Below are 16,242 nucleotides of genomic sequence, written 5' to 3' on the forward strand. Positions count from 1 at the left end.
TTTTAGTTCGAAGATATTGAGATGATCATCATGTTGGAGAACATTGTACGATTCACCACATTTAAGTGTCAAGAAGAGCCTATGAGTATATATTGGTGAGGAGATTACAAGTATGTTTTAAGCGAATAAGAATGCAATCGAAGGTGAAAAACTCAAGTTATCATGGTTAAGGAAGCATTATTATCCCAGCAGGGCAAGGAGAATGAAGAGAAAAATATTACGTGTTAGAGAGAAAGACAGTCATAGGATGGAAAAAGAGGTCACAACATTCTTGTTGTATTTTTTGGCACATGCTTATTCATCGACACTGGTGAAAAGTTGATCCATGATTCATACATTGAACTGTTGTAAGACCTAGATCATGTCCATAAATACACATGGAGAGCAACCTCACTTGCATACCTATATTCAAGTTTGAGAGTGACAAGACATGAAAGAAAAAATATCTCCATCATGTTAGTTGTGTTGGAGGTATTTACTCCTTCATTGTGCCTAAACTTTTGAGTTATTTAACTTTGTTGACGTACTATACCATGTATTAATCTGTGTTAATCCATGTTGGTTTGGATATGCTAGCATATATCTATTGGAAGGCCCTTTAGATGGGATTGTCTTCTTGAATATTCATGTATTGCAATGTGGAGTCGGTCACACAATAAAGAGAAGAGTAATGATCGAAGATTGTTGGGTCCTCACATGAGAATGACTCATTATGTTGCATCGTTGTGCAGGATGCCGATGACACATGTAAGTATTCTTGAAATAATTTTTTATGGTTCGATAAATAATACAATATAAGCTAACAATAAATGAAACTTTATTTTGTAGGTAAAGTGGTGCTTCTACGTTGATGTAGAGGAGGATTAAGAGAATCAGCATGTGGTTACGTAAGCGAAGGACATCACGATGAGGGATATATGGTTGCATAACATGAATGAAGTCAAGCTCCAAATGGCCAACCAAATGGTCAGACAGTTTGAGTTTTTCAGCAATTGTAATGTCACCCTCATGTAAGCAAAATTGTATTGATAACAATGAAAGATTATCCCATGATATTCTTCTCCAAAGTTGAAGATGAATACGATGATGACAAAGATATAGACTTGTCATCTATGGTACGTACCTACAATGAGGATGATGTAGCTGTTGACAACTTGTAGTTTGCAAGTAGTTTCTTCACAATTAGGGGCATTAAGGAGGAGGAAGAACTTGGAACGAGGAGACCAAAGCACAAAAAGATTGCAAGTAGAGCGAAAGGTGAATTAACTCTTGCATTGGCTGAAAATTACATGTTGAAGAAGTTGCTTCAAGCAAAGGAGTCCATTATATGGACTCAAGTTGACCTTATCTCTAACAATAACAAGGTCATCGAGGAGGTACGAGCATGCCTGATACAACCACATTAATTACTTCTATTTTTTATTCTTTCGTAAATCATTGTAATTAGGTAAATAGTGTTTTGTAAATAATTATAAATGTAGTTGTGATTAAATTTATGTTTAATAATTTAACTAATTTAAATGTATACCAAGTTTAACAGATTGACTAGTTTGAATTATATGTACTTAGTCTGATTGTAACAGATTAACTTTGAATCATGAATGAATATATATAATTTTATAAATTATGTTATAGATTTTAAATGTATGTACCTATAAATTTGATAATTACCTGATGTAAATTTGAATATTATAGGTAAATTTGAATGTTATAAGTGAATTATGTATCTAATGTAAATTTGAATATTATAGGTGAATTGTGCATATATTAAAAATTTTTAGTTATTACAAGTGAATTTTAATGTTACAGGTGAATAATTTAATTTTTCAGTTATTATAGGTGAATTTGAATGTTATAGGTGAATTGTGTATCTGCGAAATTTCTATAATTGAATCTTGTCTAAACTTCACAAATAGTCCACTACATTCATATATATAGTATGAAGTTCACATAACCAAATATGTGAACTTCGTGTAATTGAAACATGTTAAAACATTATAAATATTTCACTAAATTTGCATATATAGTATAAAGTTTGCATAACCAAATTTATAAACTTCTTGTAATAGAAGCCTATTGAAACTTTACAAATATTAACTAAATTCACATATATAATACAAAGTTTGCATGACCAAATTTGTAAACTTCTTGTAATTGAAACATGTTGAAACATCACAAATAGTACACTAATTCACATATATAATATGAAGTTTGCATGACTAAATCTGTGAAATTTCTATAACTGAAACATGTTGAAACTTAACAAATATTTCACTAAATTCACATATATAGTACAAAGTTCATATAACCAAATTTTTTAACTTTCTATAACTAAAAATTATCGAAACTTCATAAATATTCTACTAAATTCTCTTATATAGTATGAAGTTCACATAAAACAATGCATATCTCCTTTAAGTAATTGATCATCAAGGAGATCCGCAAATATGTGACGATATACACATATAACACATTGTGAAGTTCTATTAAGTTCACACTTTCAAACGACTATCACAAATAAGGTACTAACTTCACAAATAAGGTTATTGAAAATATTATATCCCTAATCGGTTTGGGTAATTGCATGCACTCCACGTTCTTGAGATAGTTCGATGTTCACCAAATGACTAAGCTTGATAAATGGTGTCTGAGATAGATGCACATTCTCCACAGGATTCCTATCGACTGTTAACTTCTTGTTTAACTTTACATTCAATGACTTCTTTATTGCTTTGCAAACATTAACTCTAAATAACATAGATTCTGCATCATCGTTCAAAGCATTTATTCATATTTGTTGGCTATTTACATTTAGAGAATAACTATACCAGAGTTTCAATAACTCTTCTACACAACTGATTTTATGAGGTAAAAGCTACAAATTCATTAAAACTACTATTTATAGAGACCAATATAGATCTTCAATTAGTGTGATCAGTACTACAATAGTGTATTTTAACCCTTTTAGAAGTCATCATTAATTAACTATTTAAATCAACCACACAACATATCATTCATCTAATAAAAATAGCATATGACAAAATGTCATTCATATACACTTTACAATCAAATAACATAACTACTGACAACTACTTTGAAAATCAATTACCCACGATAACCCCTAAGCCCTATTCAATGTTTGTGCATTGTCAACCTTACCCGCATTACATCAATACAAAAATACTGAATATTAACTAAAGGGCAAACAAACAAACAAAAATCATTTACAACATAAACATATATATATAGTAAAACTTAAATTGTAAATCCAATGACAAATATTAAATGAAACACAAGAAAATATATGAAAAGCATTTACAACAACTAAATACAAATACACATGAGGCTATTAAATGCTAATATCTATAACAAATAAAAAAATTTAGCATGTAATAAAATATTATGCACATATAGTTTTGTTTTTATAAAACTCACCTTTTGACCTAATTAGGAAAGTCGATGTAGAGGATACCACAATCTTATTAGATTGCATCAAAAAAAATTCATGAAAATCGTTAAAAGGAGAGAGGGGAAATGATAAGGGTTCTAGAGAAAAAAGGGTTAGGGTTCTTTATATAAACAAACGAAAAAAACAAAATAAACAAAAATAACTTTATGTATAATTAAGCAAAAATGCAAATATATAAAAATTTACATGCAGAAATTCATGCAGATCACCATATATTGGCAGATCTCCTTGAGAATCAGTTACTAAAAAAGCTTCACACAGTATCTCATAAATTGCATACTATATAAGCAAATTTAGTATTGTTTTTGTAAAGTTACAAGGTTTATGTAATAAGAGGTTCCTACTGTATCTTATGAATTTTTTGCTATATATGTGAATTTAGTTGATTATTTATGATGTTACGATAGGTTTCAATTATAAGAAGTTTGCAACTTTGTTCATGCAAACTTCATACTATATATGCAAATTTAGTCAATATTTGTGAAGTTTTGATAAGTTTTAGTTACAGGAAGTTCGCGAATGAGGTAGTGAGAGTTTGTGATACCCATAAAACGTACTGATATATCATACAAACTTAAGGAGGTTTGATCATGTGAAGGTTAAAATAATTCTAAAGACGCTAAACATTTGTGAATTTAGACCTGGGGTAGATTTAAAAAATTGTGGGACATTTCGAGAAATGTATCATTTTTGGTGGAGTAGGATCATTTTTAAAAAACCTAAACATCTGCATGAATGTGTATGTATTTAGTTTTTGTTTATGTTTTCATTAAGCAATACAAAGTTTGGTGAGAATAAGAGGCTACAACTTTGTCTATAGAATAGGAAATCTCACCCAAAGTTTCGGTGAGAGTTAGAGGCACCCAGCTTTGTGGAGAGAATAGTCACAGCAAAATTTTCAGTGAATCTTATCTAAAGTTTTGACGAGAACTGAAGGCTTTTAGCTTTGCCGAGAGAATAAGAAGTCTCATCAAGAGTTTTAGCAAGTATCGACTAAGAGTCAAAAGACTTCCATCTTTGTCAAGAAAAACAAGGAGTATCACCAAGTTTTGACATTAAGGAGTAAAATGAATCGAACTGGCTATGCTAAGAATATAGCTAAATTTTGTGGATATTTAAGGAATTCACAATATTTTCAAGTACAGTACAATCATTTTTTTCATTTTTAAAATTTATTCCATGATTGTTGAAATTTTCTTAAGAATGAGATTTGCAACATTGATTTTTTTTTTTTAATTAGTTATCTATGTTGGTTCTAGTTGGAATTAAGTATGTAAACATTTCACATTCGGGTGAGATATAATTAGATGTAAGATTATCAGATTTAGAGTTAGATTCAAACATAGATGAATAGAGCATGAATCGAAAACCTAGATTTGATTAGAGTTTATATCCTGATACATATTCAGGTCACATATTGTCAGATTTAAGTTGGACTTGGATGCAAGTTCAGACTCCAGATGTAAAAATGCTACAACCAAATCCAAGTTCAATTAGCATTTATATACTATTATTTTTATAACATCAATTGCATATCGAGCCCAAACCAGAACTGTTTACTTCCTTAGTTGGGATGTGGATATGAATATAAACTTGCTCCTTGATACTCTCAAATCTTTCATGATTCAGCCTGAACCGGACTCGTCTGCTTACACATAGGCACCTCACTTATGCTAAATTTACATCTAGTCGTCATAGGTTTTGATCGTTTTGCTTCTTTAATTTATATATTGAACGTCACTTTTTAGCCCTCTTCTCTTGTAGCTATAACTAAGGGTGAATAAATAATTTGAGAGATAAAAGCAATTCTAGCAGTCATCTCTGCAATTTCTTAAAAAGTTAGGTGAAATATTTGAAATATGATGCAGTTAGAGGTAAGTTGAAGCAAGAAACAAATTGGGGTAGGATGGCAGTGGACCCGGAGGAAATGGGGCCCTGCCCCGCCTCATCTTGTTTGGACCGGGGATAGAGGACATGAAACCGGGATGAAGGATAAAATCAAAACCCGTGCAAAATGGAGGCGGTAATAATCTTAACCTTTCCTCCGCCCGCCCCGCCCCGTCCCGTCCCCGTCCTTGATCCCTGCCTTGCCCGGCCTCACTCGTCCTTCTTTAGAGATGGCAGTGGACTGAGGGAAAATGGGCCCTGCCTCACATCACCTCGTTCCGTTTGGACCGGGGTGCAGAGATGAAGGGTAGAATTTTGAGACGGGGCGGAGGTGGAGACCATGTCCCCCTGCCCCGGTCCACTGCCATCCCTAAATTGGGGGTGGTGAACCTTTGCCTTTTTCCGAGGTTTGAGGTTTGAGGGAAAGCTTTTTACGTACTTTCAAACGCCACAACGAAATTTCTTTCTGCGTTTTTCTTACTTCAAAAATACAAAATTATATATACAGAAAAATAAAGAAAAAAAACCTACCCACCCAACGATTTTTTCCTTCACACCCCTCCCGGAATTTCGTATCCCGCAAATCCCTGATCCTTGACCCTCAAAATCAGATTCACCCCTCTATTTTTGCAATCCATTTTTCTTTAGTTTCTCAATCTCGTCATGAATTTGATTCTTTTCGGCCTTTTTTGATGAAAATCTGGAATTTTCTCGTCAATTTTTGACCTAATCGGTGGAAATTAGTTTCTTTCCACTTTTTTTTTTTATGGGGTTTCGGAATTAGAGCAATTTTATGGATCCGTGAAGGGAAAGGAATGAATCAGAGTCGCAATTGCTCGAGCGGAATGAGTCCGGATTTCCATCTGCCGGACGAAATCCTGGCTGTTATCCCCACCGATCCCTACGATCAGTTGGACCTCGCGCGGAAGATCACTTCGATGGCGATCGCTTCTCGAGTGACGAAGCTCGAATCGGAGACGGCGCTACTGAAGCAGAAGATCGTCGAGAAGGACCGGCTGATTTACGAGCTCCAGGACGAGATCTCGCAGCTGGAACGCGCGTTTCAGGAGGCTGATTCCCGTCTCCGCGTCGCCCTCGATGAGAATGTATGCGTGTTTAGATCCCTCTTGTTTTAGTTTTGCATTTTTCTTTCTTTCTTCCTGATTCAGTTGATCTGTTGGGGTTTTGATTGTTTCAAATTGTTGGTGTTTGAGGAATTAGGTCTTATTTAGGTAAAAAGCGTCTTTTTGGGAACTCCATTAATAGTCATTTATGATCAGCATTATTTTTCATGGGCACCACTGTCATTATTATCATCATCAATATCATTCCCGGATTGTTTCTGTATTAAATTTTACGACCAACAAGAGAATTTTCGTCCATGCAGATTAGGCTTTCCAATGAGAAAGATGCTTTGACGGTTGCCACCAGAAAATTAAGCAGAGAACTAGCCAAGGTGAAGCATTTTCCCTCTTCAAAGCATTCCTTTTATACCACTCGTTATCTTTTGTCTCCATAAAGTTTCTTCTTTCTTTCTTTTCTTAACATCAAATAATGCTGCCTTTTAGGATTATAACTGACGGTTCTTAATTTGATAGCATTTTGTCAATGATGAGATACTATCATAAACATTTGACCCTCTGCACATTTATGCTGTTAGCCACGTTTGAAAAGAATATTTCTCATATGAAAAACCTTCCTATGATGTTTTTTCCATTGTTCTCGTGAGAAGGGAAAATTCACTTGAAATTTTTTGGGGAAAATTTCAAAGAAAAAAAATACCGGAAATCCATTAGCATGTTTAATTTAGGACCGTGCCATTTTTGTAGGTTTCCATTTTCCTATATATATATATATAGGAAAATCTGTATTGGACGGGCTTTCCTTCAAACCCGTTCGGAAGCGTGGTGTAAGGCCGTGCATCTTTTTCAAAAAAAAGAAGATTTAGTGGTGGTTTTTGAACCACCGCTAAATGTGTGTTTTTCCACCCAGGCTTTTAGCGGTGGTTGCTGCTAAAAGTCTGGAGTGTGAAAAAAAATAGATAACAGCATCGCCATTTGATCACACGCGATCAACCACGACTTTTTGTCCAAACAATCTTCAAACACTTTACGTGTTTGAAGATACATGCTACTCTATATGTATGCCTTCGTGGGTAAGGAACCCCCTAGTTAGAACTCATTAGGGGACATTGTTTTGACTGACATCATAGATGTGTTCAGCATGGTCAGAATAGTAAGAATCAACTCTTGGATCATAGTTTTTCGACATAAAAACGTGTTTTTTTAAGGTCTGAAAAATTGGTTCATTGTAGACCGTTGATTTTTCAACCCTCATAAAATTTAACATATACTTTAGAAAAACATGATCCAAAAACTGAAAAATGAAAATATTACATTTTTTTCACTAGAGGGTTCCTTACCCACGAGGGCAGCCAAAACACACACACACACACACACACACACACACACACACACACACACACACACACACACACACATATATATATATATATATATAAGAGAGAGAGAGAGAGAGAGAGAGAGAGAGAGAGAGAGAGAGAGAGAGAACTGAAAATATGAGAACTAATGTGTGAACCGTGATTTTCATGGTTTTCTTGTTCTTTTCTCTTGAATATAACCGTACGGAAGTGATATGCATGCTGGGCATTTCCAACACTTTTTTTGCAAATCCAACCATGTGGATGTGCTTAGCATGGTGAATTTGATAGGAATCAACCATTGGATCGTGTATTTTCGATGAAAAAATGTGATTTTTGAATGCCTGAATATTTATGAAGACTATGAGCCAATGCTTTTAAAGCCTTAAAAAAATCTTGTTTATGCATCAAAATAGGAAGATTCAAGAGCGGGTTCTTATAATGCCAAGCATGCAGATCACATCCGTACGGTTAGATTCAAGATAAAAGAACAAAAAAACCATGAAAATCGTGGTTCAGACATTAGTTCTCATATTCTAGTGATTCTATATATTTGGTGCTATTGAAGGCATGCAACTATTGAGCTGATAATCATATGTTCAGGCTCTATCGACTCAATCTGACCATATAGATATGTTTAGCATGGTTTGTTTGCTAAGGATCAAACCTTGGATTGTGTTATTTTGATCTAAAAATATGATTTTTTGAGTAATGAAATTTTAGTGCATTGTGGGTCATTGATTTTTTAAACCCTTAAGCAACCTGCTTATATGTCACAATCACATGATTCAAAACTCATTTTCTAGTAAGCAAACTATGTTGATCATATCCATAAGGTCTGATCTAAAAAAATTCTAAAAGATATGAATAAAAGGTGATTTATACTCGGAAGTATATATATATATATATATATATATATATATATATATATATATATATATATATATATAGAGAGAGAGAGAGAGAGAGAGAGAGAGAGAGAGAGAGAGAGAGAGAGAGAGAGAGAGAGAGAGAGAGAGAGGATTGTCCACCACTAAATGGTCAAGGGGATATATGTGTGTGTGTGTGTCCCGGTTTCCTGTTTTTTTAAAATTATCCTATCGTGCCAAGTGTGTATGCATCATGTCCGGTTCCTACATTTGTATCGATGTGACAGCCTAGACTGTGGCACCCTCATAGAAATCTATCTTTATTGTAACAAAAGGCCCAGTAAATTGGGATTTCCCTATTTGGGCAGGTCCTTTCAGAGCAAGGAGTTCATTTATCATAAAAAGGATGAGCTTCAAGAGAATGATTCAAATGGCCTTTCAAGTACTTGGAGTGGTTCTTCTTCTCTCTCATGAGTACAATGTATAATCCACAAATCAGATGCTGTGCTGAGCCCTCCCATCCACCTATTACATATTGGAATTGTAGATTAAAACCTATTCAGAAAGTTTTTTTGTTTTTTGGGGTTTATAAAATCACACTTGTTCTTTTATTGGTACACATACAGGTTCTTGAGTCCCATCAATAGCACCAACGTGCAATGCTGTCAAGAGTGTTGGTTTTAATCTTATAATTATCTTACAACCGCACCTAAAAAGGTTGCTTTACCTTGAAATATGGGGACAACCTAGGGTAATTGCTTATTTTTGGTGTGGTTGTACTGCTCAGCACTTGAAAAATTGTCACTGTGAACAAATTGCATTTGATGCTTCATCAAAAATATCTGCTAATAGTTTCAGTGTTGAATACCCTGATTGTGTTGATCTTGTGCTTATGTCAACAAGAAAAAAGTTACTTGTTCTTCAACCATTACATATTGTTGATCACACAAAAACCCTTGGTTCTTAATATATTAGATATTTTTTTAAATGCCTCAGGTTCTATACATAGTAAATTTAAGCAATTTCGAGGAATTTCTTAGAGCAAATCTTCAATAACATCTACTTTTTTTTTCTTAACTTCTTTTTGTAGTACACAATGATAATTACCTTAATACACATGGATGGCACAAGAATGGAATTTTCATCTTCATATTTCATATCCTCTATTTAAAGATGCCTTTTGTAACCCTGCTTATTCTGTGCAGTGTGTTCATGAGCTTTCCTATCTGCCACTTTTCCATGTTCTAGGACATTCAAGAATCTAGTAACAAGATCCAAAATAGCCTAGGAAACTTTTATGGGAGTTGCAGAGATGCACATGAACAGGCCCCAAGGGGGGTTGGCGTGGTGGGTGGGGCCTTGGCTGCTAGACGGGCAGTCAAGGTTTGATTCTCATGGGTGTCACCCCTCTCCGCAAGCCAATGTGTAGCATATGCCCCGGGGGCAGGGGTCCTAGCCTTGGAGTTTTATATGCTGCCGGCACTACGACAGTAGGTATGGCAGGCTGAGCCAGCGCGACCAGGTCTTTGTGCCAGGTGCGGTTTCTTCGGGTTATAAATTCAAAAAAAAGAGATGCACATGAACACACACGAGCATGCACATGTGCATTTATGCATGTGTGTGTGTGTGTGTGTGTGTGTGTGTGTGTGTGCACCTCTGTGTGTCTGCTTGTGCGCTATGCATGTGCATGCGCACATGTGTGTATGTTGACCTAAGGACATCACACAGAATGTCATCTCTGTGGGATAGGCCATTATAGCTTTTAAGAGCTGTACCACATGGTAGGAGATTGATGATAAATAGCAGGGTTTATTACTTACATTCTGCTGCTTGTGTTGAGCATGAGTGCTTGTTATTTTACAAAGAGGCCTTTGCACTTCATTCACACTTTGTCTGCTAGTATATTAATGCATCTTTTGTAAAATTCATTAAGGATTGATATTGATGTTAATGTTAGACGACTATTCAAAGTTCAATATTGTGATGCACATTCAAGTTCGATAATGCCTCTGCAATATATTTTGTTTAAGCCACACACATTGCTTTTGAATGCTGGTGAAGTTGTTCAAGCATAAACGTGTAGTATTTTTGTTGCTTTGACAGCTGGAAACATTCAAGAGGCATCTAATGCAGTCACTCAGTGAAGATAATTCATCTGTAAGATTTATTTACAAAATGTAAAGATTTATGTAAGGGGTCCCAGATCAGAAATCTCTCTTTTCTCTCATGCTCAGCAAGCCCACAGACACAGACCCCATCACACCTTTCCACTAAATTTTGTCAATATAATTTTTGCTTTGCCTCTTTGTTTTATTTTATTAGCAAGCTGAAACAGTTGACATTGGCACTTGTGATCAGTTGGTTGCTAAATCGTCTTCTAGCTCATCTTTGAAGGGTATTTTAGTGATTTTGTAGCTCTTTTTTTATTGGCAACACTGTGTTGCTGAGGGCGGTAATTGGTTGTGATTGTTTTTCGTCTTTCCTTTGGCATCTTAGATGAGGAATCCAGTGACTGCAATTCATCGAATCAAGTCCAGAGTGGCTTAACAGATGCTATGGGTATGTATCAAGATAGCAAATTTTGGTCTCCCCCATTTAGAGTTTGTAAGATATGTGATTTCATGTTAGGTCCATTAATTTGTTCAGACACCATTTGCAGCCTCAAGGAATGCTGGAAGTAGATTCTCTATATCACCGTACATCACTCCACGGCTTACTCCAACAGGAACACCAAAAGTGATATCAACTTCCGGCTCCCCTAGGGGCTCCTCTGCTGCTATGTCTCCAACATGGACTTCAGGTGCTTCCTCACCTACAAAATCTCGCTTTGATGGACGATCTACATTGTCGTCAGGGTACACATCAAGTCAGCAGTCCTCTACACCAAGTTCCCCTCCTCATGGGCGCTCATTACCAGGTTTTCCTTATGCATGTGAATGTTTCTACTGCTTCATAGCTAGTCTTCTGCTCATACTTGAACAGTTGAACTACCAAACTGACTTGTTCAGAGTATTCTGGGTTAACCATGTTGTGGATGAAATTAACCTGTCTTTTTACTCACTGTGGACCTTTGGCTGCCCTGTCAATGGCCCATTTCAAAGTTTCTTTTGAGAAAATGACCTTGGACATTCAATGCCCAAAAGTGGAACTTATCACAAGAGAAAAATTATTGCTTTTTCCATACTGTTCTCTGTCACTCTCTTCCAGCTTTACTTTGTGCCAAGAGAGAGAGAGAGAGAGAGAGAGAGAGAGAGAGAGAGAGAGAGAGTCTGTTAGTTGTAAGGGTTGACCATGACCTATAGAAGAACCTGGGTCATGCCATCCCCAATGAGCTAATGGTGTCTGATGATGCAACTTGTATTTCTTTTGTAGGACGCAATCCTCGAATAGATGGAAAAGAGTTCTTCCGACAAGCCAGGTTTTGTTGTTAACTTGTTATCTAATGGTTCTTCTGGCTTGATGGTTAGCTTTCTCATACCAGAATTGATGTTTGTTATGAATCAGGAGTCGCCTCCAGTATGAGCAGTTCAGTGCATTTTTAGCTATCATCAAAGAGCTAAATGCTCACAAACAAACTCGTGAGGTAACATCATTCTTTGGGCCACCAATTTTTAGCATTAAAAGCTCTCTTTTTGGGATCTGACTTGCTGTATTCCTGAGTTAAAGTTGCTATAGACTTGTACATTTGTCACATCCTTTAATAACTCACTGCAGTTATTTTGAAACAAATAAATTTTGTTTACTATATGTGCCTATTGAGATTTGATAAAGGCACCAAAAAATTTGTATACCCATAAAAGATATATGAAAAAAATCTTCTAAGATTTATGGAAAAAAGGACATGCTAATTTAAGAGAACAATTTAAGATGGTCATCCAGAAAACAATAACCATCAACCCAGTTGTACTGTCAAGTTTCTAGTCCATAAAAATTCTCATACCATACTTGGATGAGTAGGGTTGATACTTGAGTGTATGCTTCTAGCATTAAATATTATGATCTTCTCGGATGAAACACTGGCTCAGTGCAGTGCAGACTGAATTATATGTGCATTATACTTCATTCAGGAGACTTTACGAAAGGCAGAAGAGATTTTTGGAGCTGATAATAGAGATCTTTACTTATACTTTCAAGGGATACTTAACCGGAGCATGTCTTGACTACCCATTTCTTCACAAAAGGTACTTTGTTTGCAAACTCTTTTCATTTGTAAAGGACATCACTGGGTCATTATTTCCATGTGCAGGTATAAGCAAGATGTGCTTCCACTGTTTGCTATGCTATGAAATATTTGGGAAAACCATCAAGGCTGTGATTGATGAATTGGCTCCTATGGGCTCTCAGTGTTACATGCTGCTGCTTTTTAAGGTTGGAAATACTGCAATTACTTCTACCTTATTAGAGAGTTTTTGACAAGAACGTAGGGTTTGCTAATATTCTAATATTCATCTTTAGATTATTGGTTTTGTACATGGTCTTTCTACGTTCTCATGTTTCCTTCAGCATGCTGTTATTTGCAAATTTCAACATGAAATAATAATGGGCCTTTCAGTTGTAATATGATTGAAAGGTGAAGTGTAATTTTCAATCAGTTTTGCATAATCTTGAGTGTTGCGCTTGTTGACATCATTATCAGAGAGATCTTGAGCAGATTGTAGGATTTGCTAGTATTCATTTTCAGTTTTTGGCTTTGTAAATACATGGCCTTTCATCTTGGTTCTCAAGTTTCTTTCAATATGTTGGTATTTTCCAGAATGCTCTGAGAAATGACGAGAGGCCTTTCAATTGTATATGGTTGAAAGCGATTCCGACACTATATTTCATGTGAAAACGAATTCTCAAGCATTTTCTGTCGGTTGCTGAGTATGACGTTCGTTGTCATTTTAATCAAAAATTGGGAATTGTTTACAACCCTGAAATATGATTGGTTTATTGAATTTGTCAAACCAGGAAGATAGGAAAGTTCTAGTTGTGGGGCATTGGTGATCTGCGAGAATAAAGGAGCTTTCCTTGAGGTACACTACCAGAGATCTCCTAAACTGGCATTTCTTGATCTAAGATTCATCTCATAGGGACGTGCTTGGTAGGGATGGTAAACGAGGTGAATAAGCTGAGCTTGATGTGTTCAAGCTTGGCTCATTCTTGTGGTGAGTTGAGCTGAGTTGAAGCTCATAATGAGACCGAGCTGAGCTCAAATTAGGTTGTCTGCCGAAAAGATTTATTTTTCAGAGCTGAAAGCAATAAGATTGCAAAAAGCACATTGTTTTAGAGCTGGTAGCAATAAGATGTTATTTTCGAACCTATTGTTTGGAAACTAAATACTTCGATCATTTGTTCTAAACTGTATTGTATGGTGGAAAATATATTTAAAGTGTATGTATTTATTAGTATTTAATGAGCTTATACAAGCTGAGCCGAGCTGAATATCTATTATTGATGTTTGGCTTGCTGAGCTTATTTTAGGAGTTTGAACAAGCTCTTTACGAGTCAAATGTGAAGAAGCAGTCCTTATTAACTATTAATTGGGAAAACTTAAATACATAACTAAATATAAATAGAAATTTAATATTGAAATATAACGGTAAGATGTAAAAATGAAAACAAATAAATAAAAATTAAAGCACAGATTTGCTTTTATTAAAATCCTCAAACCTCAAGGTAACAACATTTGGATATGGATTTAAATAGAGATTATATCTAAATCAGATCAACCCCAAATTAGAACAAGCAGTTAAACCCACATGGTAAAAAACAAAAGAAACAACCGTTTGTCCAACATTGCATACTTAAAAACAACCACATCTAAACTTGTATCTAATACAACACATTGATCCAAACTCAAAAGTTCAAGTCTCACAAGATCCAAACTCAAAAGTTCAAGTCTCACAAGATCCAAAAGGAAAACTTATAAATAACCAAAAAAGTATGTTCTTTGCATATAACTCAAGAAAAACTGTCAAATATGGATCATAAGTCCGATGAACCTATTTGTTACAACAAAGATGGGGTTAAACAACCGTCAACTTGATAAATGATCATATCAATAGAAAAACAACACGAACTAACCCTGTATTTCAAAATTTCTTTCATTGAAAAAAAGTTTATACAATATTTGGTTTTCATCAAGAATACATTGGTAATGAAGAAAAACAAAAAATTTAAAAACTAAATAAGGCAGAAATAAAAATACAAAAAATATGACAAACAAAACCAATGTGCTAAGCATGTACATTCATAATCGTCATGCTAACAGTTGGTCCATGTGAATGGAATAAGGCATACCTTAGGCTTACAACATGCAGGATTGAAATTGACTACCACGAACTCGAGTTTGGATGAATAGAGAAACGAGCAAGCTGTAAATGGAGAGCTCATTTTCAAAGAGTTGCATATGGACGTAAGTAGGGGCGGGCAATGGGCCAAGCAGATCCAGCCCACCATGGGCTGGGTTTGGATCAAACTTTTAGGCCCTAGCCCGTTAGCTACTGGGCTCGGGTAGGCCCTTGGGCTACCAGGCTGACCTGATGGACTTGAACTACCTAATTAATTTCTTAATAGCTGGCTGCATAGTAATTTGGTAACTATTAGTCTTTGCTTAATTAGTTACATTAATTTTATGAAAACTAGAAAGACAATTAGCTGGGTACTTGAGAAGTTGTTAACTATTAGTGTTTACCTAATTAGTTGTATTGATTTTATGAGAAATAAAAACATAATTAGCTCTTGCATTAATTTTTTTATTTAATTCATTGTTTTTGGTATTATAAGAATTAATTTATGAACTTCATTCCAAAATAACATACAAAATGGGTGTGGGCAGGCTGGATCAGCACGTTGAACATTGGCTCATTGGGCCAATGGGCCGTGTCATGGGCTGCTATTCAAACCCGAGCCCATTGAAAACCAGGCCATCTCCAGGCTGGACTGCACTTAAAACCTGATGGGCAGAGCTCTAAACGGGCCTGGGCCAGCCTGATGCCCACCCCTAGACGTGAGTGAGGAGGATGAACCAAATAGTTTTTTCAAGATCATGAAAATGTTTCAAATGCCTAAACTTGATAACTATATATTATATTAATTATTATTACTATATATAGATAGAGATAGAGATATTATTTGAGAAATGGTAACTTCTTTATTTTTCCTATAAGATAGAGAGAGCTAGAGAGGGTTGTGCTTATCCGTTTTAATAGTTGCTCATGGTAAATGGTAACTATTCATTTTCTTTTTTCAAAATTCACTGAAGTGCAATGTAAGTAACACCTTGTTTAAAAGAAGAAAATATAAATGCCCAAACAAGTTTTTAATGACATTGTCATATCACATGGCATGAATGTCATTTAAAAAAGAGTGAAAAAGAGAGTTTTTTGGCACCCACTACCCATGTTTCTTCTTCTTATATATTGTATGACCAATTTGTATTTAGCAACAAAATTTAAAAAGTTTTTTTTGCTAGGTCAAGCGAAAGCCCTCGTCACTGACCATACATTAGCAGGTCTCCGATTGTTGGAGGTGCTCCTTGCTCACAGGGGATTACACCCAGTTTCAACCATGAGGCAAGGAATGCCACCTGTGGT

The 16,242-nt window shown here is 35.4% G+C and overlaps 1 protein-coding gene across 2 annotated transcripts; it reads left to right on the forward strand.

Moving 5' to 3' along the window:
- Positions 1–5,901: 5,901 nt before the first annotated feature.
- On the forward strand, positions 5,902–14,130 carry LOC149834495 (uncharacterized protein At4g15545-like). Of its 2 annotated transcripts, XR_016432538.1 has the most exons (11): positions 5,902–6,462; positions 6,744–6,812; positions 10,769–10,822; positions 10,988–11,060; positions 11,162–11,224; positions 11,325–11,582; positions 12,038–12,083; positions 12,170–12,248; positions 12,733–12,846; positions 12,912–13,085; positions 13,616–14,130. XR_016432538.1 is itself a non-coding variant. In XM_090010153.1 (10 exons), the coding sequence occupies exons 1-9, from the start codon at positions 6,172–6,174 to the stop codon at positions 12,823–12,825; spliced, it is 1,026 nt and encodes a 341-aa protein (XP_089866279.1). In that variant the 5' UTR covers positions 5,902–6,171; the 3' UTR covers positions 12,826–12,846; positions 12,912–13,264. The 2 variants fall into 2 exon arrangements, 1 of the variants encoding a protein (XP_089866279.1); XM_090010153.1 differs by lacking the exon at positions 13,616–14,130 and having other exon boundaries at positions 12,912–13,264.
- Positions 14,131–16,242: the final 2,112 nt, after the last annotated feature.

This window comes from Nuphar pumila, chromosome 6, assembly GCF_984573655.1.
Source record: "Nuphar pumila chromosome 6, dmNupPumi1.hap1.1, whole genome shotgun sequence".
Classification (NCBI taxonomy): Eukaryota; Viridiplantae; Streptophyta; class Magnoliopsida; order Nymphaeales; family Nymphaeaceae; genus Nuphar; species Nuphar pumila.